General features: G+C 36.6%; 1 protein-coding gene across 2 annotated transcripts in view; it reads left to right on the forward strand.

The window, feature by feature from the left end:
- CDKAL1 (CDKAL1 threonylcarbamoyladenosine tRNA methylthiotransferase) overlaps positions 1 to 12484 on the forward strand; it is a 312732-nt gene that overhangs the window by 91400 nt on the left and 208848 nt on the right. For both annotated transcript variants that reach the window (XM_034429250.3, XM_034429252.3), the window contains one exon: positions 6536 to 6656. In XM_034429250.3, the coding sequence (XP_034285141.2) occupies positions 6536 to 6656 (121 nt within the window). The remainder of the gene's footprint in view (positions 1 to 6535; positions 6657 to 12484) is intronic.

The raw sequence follows: 12484 nt of genomic DNA on the forward strand, positions 1-12484 counted from the left end.
GAGGAGGGAGGAAACGTGTAGAAATGCACCAGACATTTATTCCACAGGGCAACTGTTGCTTGTCTACAGAAACCCTTCTCTGTCCAATTCAAAATTTGCTTGATAGACGAAGGAGGAGTATAGCATTCTTGTTCTAATATTCATTCCTTCTCGTATGAAACAAAGTCAAGTTTTACAGCTTGCATTGCATGGAATTTAGAATGGCCCATCTCCTGGATTTATGAAACAGAGTGGACATTAGAAATATAATTCTACCTTAAACTGATTTTTACAGTATTCTTTAAAAAAATCGTGCCTATGCTCTTGCTATTTTAATGCTGTGAATATTAGCCACTTGAACACTTTTCTTGACATCATAAAGTTTCCTGCAAAACGTCAAAACAGCTGCATTTTGTCAAGTATATCCATATTGGATTAAGAGAAGACTAGACTTTCCGGTTGAATAAAACCTACACTGGTCCTGAGTTTCACAGAAGATTTTGTGAAATGGGTCACTGGACAGGATTACTGTAAACAAGTAAAAGGAAATTACTTCAGTTTTGAACTTTTTCAGACTTCGTCTCACCCCTCTAAATCTCAATCACATTAACCTGTCTGGTTAATATGGTCTATCTATTTCCTAGTTTAAATATTAACTAATGTTTGCCAACTGTTTAGCTACCATACCAATCAATCTGTTGTTATTGGTGGGCCACTAAAAGCTCACAAGATGATCTGTGTGTACATTGTGTAGGCTAAAGTAGAGAATGTTTATTGACAACATGTCTGTCGGTCTAGACACCAGCCTAAGCACAAAAGAGCTCTCCTGAATTCTCCTTGAACCGTATTAAATGTGACATTTTCCCTCCCCATAAGTTCACTGCCCTTTCAGGGTGGGAAAAAGTCATCAATTTGTGAGAAACATACAGATATTTTTTTGCATGCAGTGGAAACGATGGCTGACTGCAGTTTCCTAGTGCCATGTAACCAGAGCAGAAAACGTTTTACTATCGCTGTTGATATTTCTTCAGATATGATAATAAAATCTGCATAAATTAGAATTAGAATTCTTTATTGGCCAAGTGTGATTGGACACACAAGGAATTTGTCTTGGTGCATATACTCTCAGTGTACATAAAAAGAAAAGATACATTCATCAAGAATCATAAGGTACAACACTTAATGATAGTCATAGGGTACAAATAAGCAATCAAATCATACTAGGAAACAATATAAATCATAAGGATACAAGCAACAAAGTTACAGTCATAGAGTCATAAGTGAGAGGAGAGGGTGATAGGAACGATGAGAAGATTAATAGTAATGCAGACTTAGTGAATAGTTTGACAGTGTTGAGGGAATTATTTGTTTAGCAGGGTGATGGCATTCGGGGGGAAAAACTGTTCTTGTATCTAGTTGTTCTGGTGTGCAGTACTCTGTAGCATTGTTTTGAGGGTAGGAGTTGAAACAATTTATGTTCAGGATGCAAGGGGTCTGTAAATATTTTTACAGCTCTCTTTTTGACTCGTGCAATATACAGGTCCTCAATGGAAGGCAGGTTGGTAGTAATTGTTTTTTCTGCAGTTCTAATTATCCTCTGAAGTCTTGTTGGGTTGCAGAACCGAACCAGACAGTTATAGAGGTGCAGATGAATAAAAAAAATATTATAAATTCAACATCCTTACTTTTTGTGCTTCTTTGGTCATATAACTAAAGGATACTTTAATTCTGTGTGTGCTATTACTTTTTTGTAACAGCATGGATGTAGATTAGCACAGTGCTAATTAACAGTGCTAATTACTCATCAGTGTTGCAAGTCATTATAAGAAAGGAACGTGCAGCTATTCAGGAAAAGACACAGCTTGTTTGAGGAGTTGTTGACAGGTATACCAAATACCCATGCCGGATCTGAAGCACCTTTCCCATTTCCAACCTAAACAAAGGCACATGAATCACAGGAAATTAAGCTTCCTGATGAGAGTTAAACTAATAGAATAAACTCTAAAAAAGAAGTGTTAAAAGTCTTGAAAAGGTTTTATTAGAACTCACTACTAAACTGGAAATTTTAACTTGGAAAAGTAGAACAAATGTGTATTTGTAGGTAAGATTAAGCCAGAGTTGTTTAAAATGTAATTTGTTGAAAAACCCATATTGTTGTGGTTTACACAAAACTTGTGTAATCATGTGTGGGTTCATGTGTCATGCTAGGAAATATCAATACAAACTATATGGTTTGGGTAATTGGAGAACAGCTAATGAATAATTGAATTCTTAATCTGGTAATATCTTTCATCAATAGCATATTACTTTATGATGTCTGCTATCCATCATGATATTTCCACGACTTAATTTGTAAATATTCAGATACTGAAGTTACATACTTATCACGTGCATTTATCCACAGTATAAATATAATTTTTTAAAGAAAATTATATATCACCATAATAAACTGAGATATGACAATGTATTTCCCATGTAGTAAAGCTCTTAGTTCTCTGATGAATGAATTAAGAAACTATGGCTATTGACTTTTACTAAGCCATGGTATTAAACTGCAGTTTGAAATTAATTTTTCAGTTAAAGCAAATGAACTCAATTTCACTGAACTACTGCAGTGTTTGTTTAATAATAGCTACAAAAAATGTCAAAAACTTGGGTCCCGTCATGTGATGCCTTAACTTACAATTTTCAGGCTCAATTACAGTTCTAATTTAAGGACAATCTATATGTGCAGATTGACATTTTTCTTATACAGTAGTATAAATTGTAATACAATTTAATCATTTGAGTTTTCTACCATCCTTCATACTATTCATTGGTTCTATATTTATTTGCTTTGTCTGGCAAGACAGAAAAGTAATGTATCTATTAGCTTTTGGTTCCACATGAGCATATATTTGAGTAATCAAATTATACCTGTTTCCTATATTCTTCCTTCTTTCCTCTCTTTCAAAGCAAACTTTTTTTTTTACTTGTGTGATATGAGTATTTTTACTTTCATTCATAGCTCATAATATACAAATTGGTTTTATAAAACTATGTTGATTTGATATAGTTATTGACCGATTAGCAACTGAAAACCAGACCTTATCTTAATTTTTATTGACTCTTTTTTTAATGAAAGAGAATGTGAGACTCTTGATATTGGTGAAAATTATATTTTGGCTATATTGAAAATAGAATTCTTTTTCAAGTGAAGGTTGTAGAAAAGCTCTGCACTCTTAATCAGATATTAGTTAACATATGAAGCTAATTGTATCAGTTAGGTCTCAATTTTTCCTATTTAACTAAAAAATAAAAGGGTTAAATCCAAAAGAGTTTTAATTATATTTATATTTACTTTTTTATATTTGTAAGCTGCCCAGAGTCACCTTATTGGTGAGATAGGCAGCATATGAATTTAATATAAATAAGTAAGTAAGTAAGTAAATAAGTAAATAAATGACTTCCCTTTAGATCATTGCGCAACACAGAAACATTACAAAAGGAACCTTTTTCAAATATTAGCCTCAGTATTTGTAAAAAGAAAAATCAACTAATATTATAAAAAGCCTGTTAAACTCCATTTCATTGTTTTAATTATGTTAAAATGTGGAATGACTGCATTGGTTTAATGGATGTCATTGTAAACAAGCATGTAATATTTTGCCTATAGTGTGAAATCATATATTTATCATAAAACATTTTCTTTCTTCTAATTGTGCTTCATCAGAAAAGTAATAAAATGAAAATATACTTTACATATTTATGAATTTTAATGAATACTATTATTAATCCAGTTTTGTTGGATTAATTAATAGTTTCAAAGAGATTGCTTCAGTACTTTACCCATTCAGTAGTTAACATTTGCCAATTTCCAAAGTGATCTGGACACAATCCTTCGTGGTACTTGATGTATTTGAATTTATTTAAATGTATGGGTTTCTGATTGTTGATTTGTTTTCTTGTTTGTGATAAGAAACTTTTTTAAAAGGATGCTTTATTTCTTTAGTATTCTTTGAACATTAATTTTCATTATGTATTTTTAGCTTTGTGATGACTCAGATATTTCCAACAGTGCGAAGACTTTACATTTATTTTAATTAACAAGCATGGTGCATATTGTTAAATCCAAGAATCTTTTGTAAGTAATAGCAAAAGAAAATAGCTACTTATTCAATTAGCTAATGATAACACCATCATTAATGTGATATACAGTAGCAAGAAAGAATAATTAGTGAATACTACAGATGCAGTCTGTACATTCCAGTACTCTATATAATGGATTTCTTGGTGTACTGTATCGTGATATGAAAATAACAAACCTTTACAATACTGTTTTCATTTTTTTTCTAAATACAGTACTGTTTAATCTCTCTTACTGTACTGTTGTATTTTACAGTTCTTTATCTTTTTTAAATAAAGATGGGGTCTGAACTGTAAATTTTAGCTTTACTCTGAAAAGGCTAGTGTGCTAATTGTTCTACTTTGCTTGAGCAATATATCAGTGAAACATTCAGTAAATTCGTCTCATGGTAGTGTTAAATAGTAGATTCCTTGTGCTCAGTTCACAAATGTAAACTTGTTTAAGGAATTAAGAGAGGGAGACATCACTCTAAGCCAGTTGTTTCCCAATTTGGGGGGCATTTTATGGATTTCTGACAATATGGTATGAGTGTTGTTTTGATGGTGTGGCCAATTGTAAAAGAAAAGATCAGATGAGTTGAAAGCCTTGAGGGAAACAAGGGAATATCCATGGATATTGTATCTGAGCATACAGCCACAGAGTTGGATCATTAATTCGTTCAATTCAGCAGCGCTGACCAACATCAGATTTCTAGAACTTCAGAGAAGGGCTTTGCCGGTCCTACTTGAAGAATCTGAAAGGCACTGCTTCTACTACTGAGCTACAGTCATTCCAGTTTATTTGCCCTTATAAGGCAAATGAGATTATTTTGTAGACCAAGTTGTCTACAAATACCTTGAGAAAGCCTTCATGCACCTGTATTATAAGCAACACTACACAATGTCTTTGGATACTATAAGAACATGAAGTGCAATCCACACTTATTTGAGACTGGTGCTTCTAATACTGCTACGGTATTTTTTTATTGCCAAAAATGCATCATATATTTTAGTCTGAAATCTGGATTCTCTGTTACGCAATGGCTGGGTTTCTATGACCATGTCCACACGGGCAGGCTTTTCCCCTTCCTCTTTGTGATGCAAGCAAAGAGTGGAAGTCTTCCATTTGTTGTTTTCTCTCTCCATGAAGTTGGGTTCATCTATTGTGCTAAGCTATATTGTCTAAACCCAAATGGTTGGGTGATGTCATATACGAACCCAGCTATGAAGTAAGATTTTAGCTCATTCCAAAACTTATCCAAATGCTACTGGCATTAATACTTGCTGTATTTTTTTAAAGCTTTATTAACATAATTGTAGGTAAAAGAAAAACAAAATGTTTACATTTTTTTTCTTTGGTTACCATGTTTTAAACTGTTCCACAAAGGCTAATCAGGAAGCCTTTTGATTTTAATTACAGCCAGACTGTTACTTCTAATTCAAGATTTTAAACTTTAAAACAAGCACCCATGCATGGACGGCGTATTAGTCCATGTAACCAAAAACAGAGGGCTCAGCTTGAAAAACAATATTTGAGTTATTACTTAATTCAAATTACTATAGTCCTCAGTTATAATATCAACCATATTTTAGAACTTTACTGGATACATTACTTCATTCATGTGTTCACTGGGTGCCTTTGCCTTTGAAAATACTCTCGGTTTAACTAGAAGTTTTAAACTATTTCTAAAACCTTAGAAAAGTTGTTTGTTTTTAATAATGTTGAAATATGATCTTTATTCATATGTCTAACTTTATTCTGATTTCCAATAATGAACAGAAATAATCAAGTCAAAGTTAAAGATATTGTTAATTTAAACATTGTTAAGAAATCCCCTAATACAGTGGTGTCAAACTCAAGGCCTGGGGGCTGGATCTGGCTTGTGGGGTACTTAGATCTGGCCCATGGGACCACCCTGGAAATAGCAAAGGACCGGCCCGCAGTGCTTCTGCCCGTAAAAATGGGCCCCCAAGCTCCATTTTCGGCTGCCATGGCCTCTTGCAACTCTCTGCCAGTGAAAATAGAGCTTGCCCCAAGCTCTGTTTTCACTGGCAGAGGGTTGCAGGAGGCCGTGGCAGCCAAAAATGGAGCTCGGGAGCTCATTTTCGCTGGCAGAACACTCGGGCCATCACAGGCACCCCCAATACGAGTGACATGCCAGCCATGCCCACCCTGGCCACACCCACCCTGGCCCCCCAAGGTCAAACACAACCTTCATGCAGCCCTCAATGAAATTGAGTTTGACACCTGTACCCTAATATATTAAAAAAAAAGTACAGGTAATCGTCATTTATTGACTGTTTCATTTATCGACTTTTTATCTAGTAAGTATTCAGGTGTTGTAAGTTTTTTTTAAAATGTACTTTTATTAACAAATTCAGTAGGCTGAACTAGAATTTTCTAAAGCCAATGAATTGTTTGTATAATAATGGCATTTTCCTTTGTTTGAAGGTCATTCTGTGAGATTGCTGGGACAGAAAAAGGATAATGGGAAACGGCTGGGGGGAGCGCGACTGGATTTGCCAAAGATTAGAAAGAACCCCCTGATAGAAATCATTTCCATCAATACAGGGTAAGCATCATTCAAACTGACATAAAATATTCAATACTGCCTAGAAATTCAATTTGATTTTTGTTCGTTCTTAATGCAGTGCTGCCCAAATGATACCATCAGGCACAGTTTACAATAAAACGTTGAAAATGCCAGCGGCAACATTGTAATACTTTAAAGTGCTGATTACTTGCTTAGATTTTAGAGCCTTAAACATTGAAGATATTTGTGTATTTATTTATTTTTTGTTCTTTTGGGTTTGTTTCCTTGAAAATATTGTATGTGCAATGCTGCACTAAGTCTTTTTAGTATGCAAACAAATGTTTCTTTCCTAGCTTTTAAAATCCAGATCCCATTACCATTTTGAGATTAGAGGAATCATTCTGAGGTATGTTTTGGCTTCAGTAATCACAAGTAGTCTAGGAAAGGTGACCTACATAAGAGTAAAAATTTTACACCATGGGGAATGATCAGATCACCTTGGAAATGAAATACAGGGAGTCAAGGTATAGCAACTTTAGGAGAACACCAAATATTTTAAGCCATGTCTTGTTCTGCATATGCCTCAAACATTTACAGCAGATGGGCACATTAGAGAACAGAAACAAAATGTAATGTATTGGGATCTACGTAAGATGTTTTTGGAGCTTGGAACAAATAAGCTTCATTCATAATCTTCAGAGTTTGCCTGTATTCCAGTGGATTTGCGTCAGTTTTAAAGGCATGGTGAAACTCAACATCAGCAGATTTTATTGACAGCTTTGGAATTTACAATCTCCCAACCTCCAGAATAGGCAATAAGATAAATATTCACTAGTTTCAGCTGAAGCAATAATTTTGTAGTCAGTTGTAGATTTGATTCTCCTTTCTGCATCCTTCCTGCTGCTTTCCTCCAGCTCTCTACCCTCCCTGACAGCCCCATCCAACCTAAAACAGTGGCAACAGTATTATCATTATGAATTAAGGCAAATATACATGTCCCAGGTTAATGTTGCAGGATTCAATTTGGGTCAGTCATTGGGACCAGAAGTTTTGTCTTTCGAGCTTTCAGACTTCTACTGGAACCCATCTTCAGGGAACTTTTGGATGTTACAGTTGATCTGATTTCAGCCTTAGTTTAACAGATACTGAAGCAAGAAAATTATTCTCCCTTTGGATGCTGAAAAAAAGTACACAATATGTGAATTTAGAACAGCTATACAAGATTTCTTGGGCAACCTTGACTTGTAACTGAGTGGAATATTCTAGATTAATTCTTGCCAGCTGGATAACTCTGGGCCAGTCTCTCCCTCTCAGCCCAACCCACATCACAGGGTTGTTGTCAGGAAAATAGAAGGCATGAATATTATACTGTATATGTTTGTCACCTTGAGTTACTTAAAAAGTAATAAAGGTGGGATTAAAATCTAATAATTATCCCCATGCTCTGGTGATTCGATTTGTTCTTATTCTGCCAGAAGTGAAGAAGAATGTACAGATTGCCCCCTTGTTTTTTCCAAAGAGAATTCAGTGGGGTCCTAGTCTCATTTTCTAGAAAGAAAATTATGTGGTCTCACTGGATCTGCACTTACTCAATTACAACTGGTAACTGAAAAGAATTTACAGATAATGAAACAGGTGCTTTATTACAAGGATTAGAATTAAGTGTCTGTTAATTTCTCTTTTGCATTGGTGCTTTGCACGATTAAATGTCATCGTTCAGTTTCCTGATCTCCAGCAGCAGACCATGAATATTTCTGCTTGAGTTTACTCTTAATCTGTGGCATTGGGCTCATGTTACAAGTTCATATCCGTGCGAGTTCATTACTGCATTGCTTGTTGTCACAGAGTGTGAAGAGTCATGACAAGATGGTATTGATAATAACTTAAGGATATTTCAATTTTGATGGGCTGTCCTCTCTACCTAAGACTTCAAAGCATTCTTGTGTAATTGCCAAACGATCCAGCAGTGCTGTACAAGGAACTTGTCCAAAACATAGCTTAATTATTTGCTATTCTAAATACAGACATTTATGGGATCGTGGTAATTACATGATTAGACTTCTTTCTTAATCCTGTTCTTGCAAACCAGATTGCAACACAATAGTACAAAAATATACTGGGTGGTTGAGCTTATTAATAGCCACTCCTCAATGCATTCTTTTCTCTCTTCTCTCTTTACCTTGACCTGTTGAAGAACAAACTGAATGCTATACAATAGGCTACCTTGTGCTGCAAGCCATGTTAATTAGAACTTGCTCAAACAGAATGTTTCTTAAGAGTGTTTGTATTCTTAACATTTGCATATAAACATAAACTAATACTTTAATCCGTACCTAAGAAAAGTTGTTAATCATTTTACACACTGCTATATTGCAGATTTGCTTAGACATCATGCCTACTGTTTATGGTGGAACTCTCTCTTACATAAATAAGCGAAGGATTGCACCTACAGTAACATGGACTTCATTTTATACTCACTCATATTGAAAATGATTTTTTTGGGGGGGGTAATCTATGTTTTCTTAAATCTTGCTTGTATGACAAACGAATTTCATACTTGGAATGAAACTCGTGGATAAAATTTGTCTAGTGACGTAAAGTGCTGCACTAGAATTGACCTTTATTTTCCTAGTAGAAAACTCTCTTTGTTAGTATAAAACAGAACTTTCAAGGATTGAAGCAAATGCTGACTGTTTAGTTTAAACAAAAGCTGATTATTTCTGTGGTTTTCTCCCGCTCCCATCCAGTGTTCAAGATCTTTCCTTCTAAACTAGTCCCTCCCCAATGCATTCTGAGATTTGTAGATGAAGGCTTCTGGAGGGCACCAAGCTGGGAAAGACTGTTAAGAATAATTTTTAATAAAATACTTTTTTGGCTGTTGCCTTTTTATGTGCCAGAATTTCTTATGGATACTTTGGTAAAACGAATGTTAAACTGCATGGTTAGATTCACTCAATGTATTAAACTATAATGTGGTTTGTTGGGTTGCAGCTTAACAGGATTTGTGAGCCTTCCTGTATTGGTTGGTGAATCATAGTCAATTACGGAGAACTCAATAAAAGTAAATAAAAGAGTTAAATCAGTTGGAACTGTTGTCTAAATTAGGTAGCAACTGGTTCTGACAATACTTCTGAGCTGGGTAGACCTCAGGTGACTAGTCCATGAGATGCCGTGGAATTTACTCTCAGGAAAATAAAAATGGCTCTTTCATTATTAACAATAAATAATACCTTTGTCTTCTTTATTTTTTTGTATCACCTCAGCAGGCCTGAATTGCCCTTTTTTCCTTCTCCATAGTTATATCTACAAATTTCATTGCCTATTTGACAGAACACCAGTCATGTTCCATGGACTATAGGACACTTCCTAACCCTTTCAATGTGTGCCAAAGCCCCATCCCCAAATTAAAAATGAAGCCATTCTTGCATTGTATCTGGGGGGAGAAGGGGGTTTCAATGCTTACCAAATGAGTGTGGTTGACTGAGAGAAGGAAATTTTGCTCTTCGTTCTGGAATTGGTGCATTGCCAGGTTTAGGTTTTCCCTTAATTACTGTGTTTCCCTGAAAATAAGACCTAACCTGAAAATAAGACCTAGTATGATTTTTCAGGATAGCAAATAGCACTTAGACTTAAATACTGCTTCACAGTGCTTTACAACTCTCTCTAAGTGATTTACAAAGTCAGCATATTGCCCCCAACAATCTGGGTCCTCATTTTATGGATTGCAGAAGACTGAGGGCTTCTGAAGGCTGAGTCAACCTTGAGCCGGTGAAAATCGAACTGCTGAACTGCACCAGCAGTTAATAAAAGTAGCCTGCAGTACTGCATTCTAACCATTGCACCACCACGATTCATAATATAAGCCCTACTGCCAAAATAAGCCCCAGTTAAGATCATAGGATGCATTTAGTATCACATGTCCCCGAAAATAAGACCTAACCAGAAAATAATATCTAACACGTCTTTTGGAGCAAAAATTAATATAAAATGCAGCCTTATTTTGGGGGAAACATAGTATGATTAGACTAACTTTTTCAAACAACCAGTGCACATGAACTTGAGCAAACTGGCTAGATAATACAATATGACTTGACTTAAAAAGTATGAAATAAGTCAACATAAATTAGAAACCAACATCTTCATGAAAATAGAGCCATAACCAATAGTAGCTACTTTTTACTTGCTCCATCTCTTAATGTGTTTATTAACTCCTTTAAGTAGCTTTGGTGTACTTCTCTTAGTCTTGTGTGACTTAAAGAGTGTAAGGGAAATACTTTAAGAGCTGACCAGGTGCTATAAAGATATAAGGCAGGGAATGAGTTAGCAAGATTTTTGGGCTGATATGCTTTAAGAGGCTGTAATATAAGTGAGGCCCTGTGAGGGCGTCTCTCTCTCCGTGTGTGCTTCCATGCTATAGTTGATGATTGATTGCCTGACTTTGCCTAGTACGTGTATGTATATATTCCTTGTAGATAAACCACTATTTGAAAGACAAAACTCTGTTTACTGTATTTTGCTCCTGGGTTGTCTCAAAATAGTCATACTGTGCGCACTCTGACAGAGAGGAAGAGGGCAAGAGGGGAAAAATAAGTCTTCCTTGAGCCCCATAGAAAGCCAGCCCGTGCTGGCTCCTGTTGTGTCCTTCCTAATCGTCCTTCAGCTGGCCATTTGTCCTTCCTGCAGAGATCCTTCCTTCAGGCCCTGTGCCTGCTTTTCTCCATCAGCTTCTGTCCTTGTCCTTGATTTATATGCAACATTTCCAGTTTATGTAGCACAAACACAACCACCTCCATTGCCCAACACAACTTGGCAGCTTTAAGACTAGTGGATTTCAATTCCCAGAATTCCTCAGCCAGCACAGTTCGCTGAGGAATTCCGGGAGTTGAAGTCCAGAAGTCTTAAAGTTGCCAGGTTTGGAGACCCTTGGCTTTAGTTTTAGTTTAGTTTTAGTTTTATTTGATTTGTCTACCGCCCTACTCCCGAAGGATTCAGGGCGGTGAACAGCCACAGGATAAAAAACATAAATACAACGTTTAAAACTGAATAAAATCGAATTAAACGATTTGGCCGAAAACAGATTTAAAACACCCCAATAAATTAAAAACGAATTAAAATTTACGTTTTAAAAGGGGAAAAAAGGGAAACAGTTAGGCCAGGCCAGCCTGATGGAATAAAAAGGTCTTGAGAGCGCGGCGGAAGGTGCGTAGAGCCAGGATCCTCCGTATCTCCGGGGGGAGCTCCTTCCAGATAGTAGGTGCCCCCACAGAGAAGACTCTCCCCCTGGGGGCCGCCAGTCGACATTGTTTGGCTGCCGGCACCCGGAGGAGCCCCTCTCTATGAGAGCGTATTGGCCGGTGGGAGGCTACTGATAGTAGCAGGCGGTCCCGTAAGTAACCAGGTCCTAAGCCATGGAGCGCTCTAAAGGTGGTAACCAAGACCTTGAAGCGCACACGGAAGACGACCGGGAGCCAGTGCAGCTCGCGCAGGAGAGGTGTTACATGGGAACGCCATGTCGCTCCTATAACCACCCGTGCAGCCGCACTCTGCGCCAGTTGGAGCCTCCGGGTGCAGAGATCTTAACAGATCTGCCCTATATAAAATTTCACTAAAAAACAGACCTGCCTGTTCAGACGTCTGAAAACCTTCTCACTGCCTACATGACATGGAAAACAGCCCCCCCCCAAAAAAACACTACCCAAATTGAGAGCAAATTGCAATCCCATCTCCATCAGAGCAACACAGTCTGTCATAGGTCACAGGTTATCCAGTACGGCAGAAGTTGGACCTAAGATCAGCAAAATGGGTGCCTTTTTATCTCTCCATGAGAAAAATATAGCTCAACTTTGAGAACTTTTTTTTTTTCTCAA

Source organism: Pantherophis guttatus, chromosome 3 (assembly GCF_059756535.1).
Source record: "Pantherophis guttatus breed Tessera chromosome 3, ASM5975653v1, whole genome shotgun sequence".
NCBI classification, from domain to species: Eukaryota; Metazoa; Chordata; class Lepidosauria; order Squamata; family Colubridae; genus Pantherophis; species Pantherophis guttatus.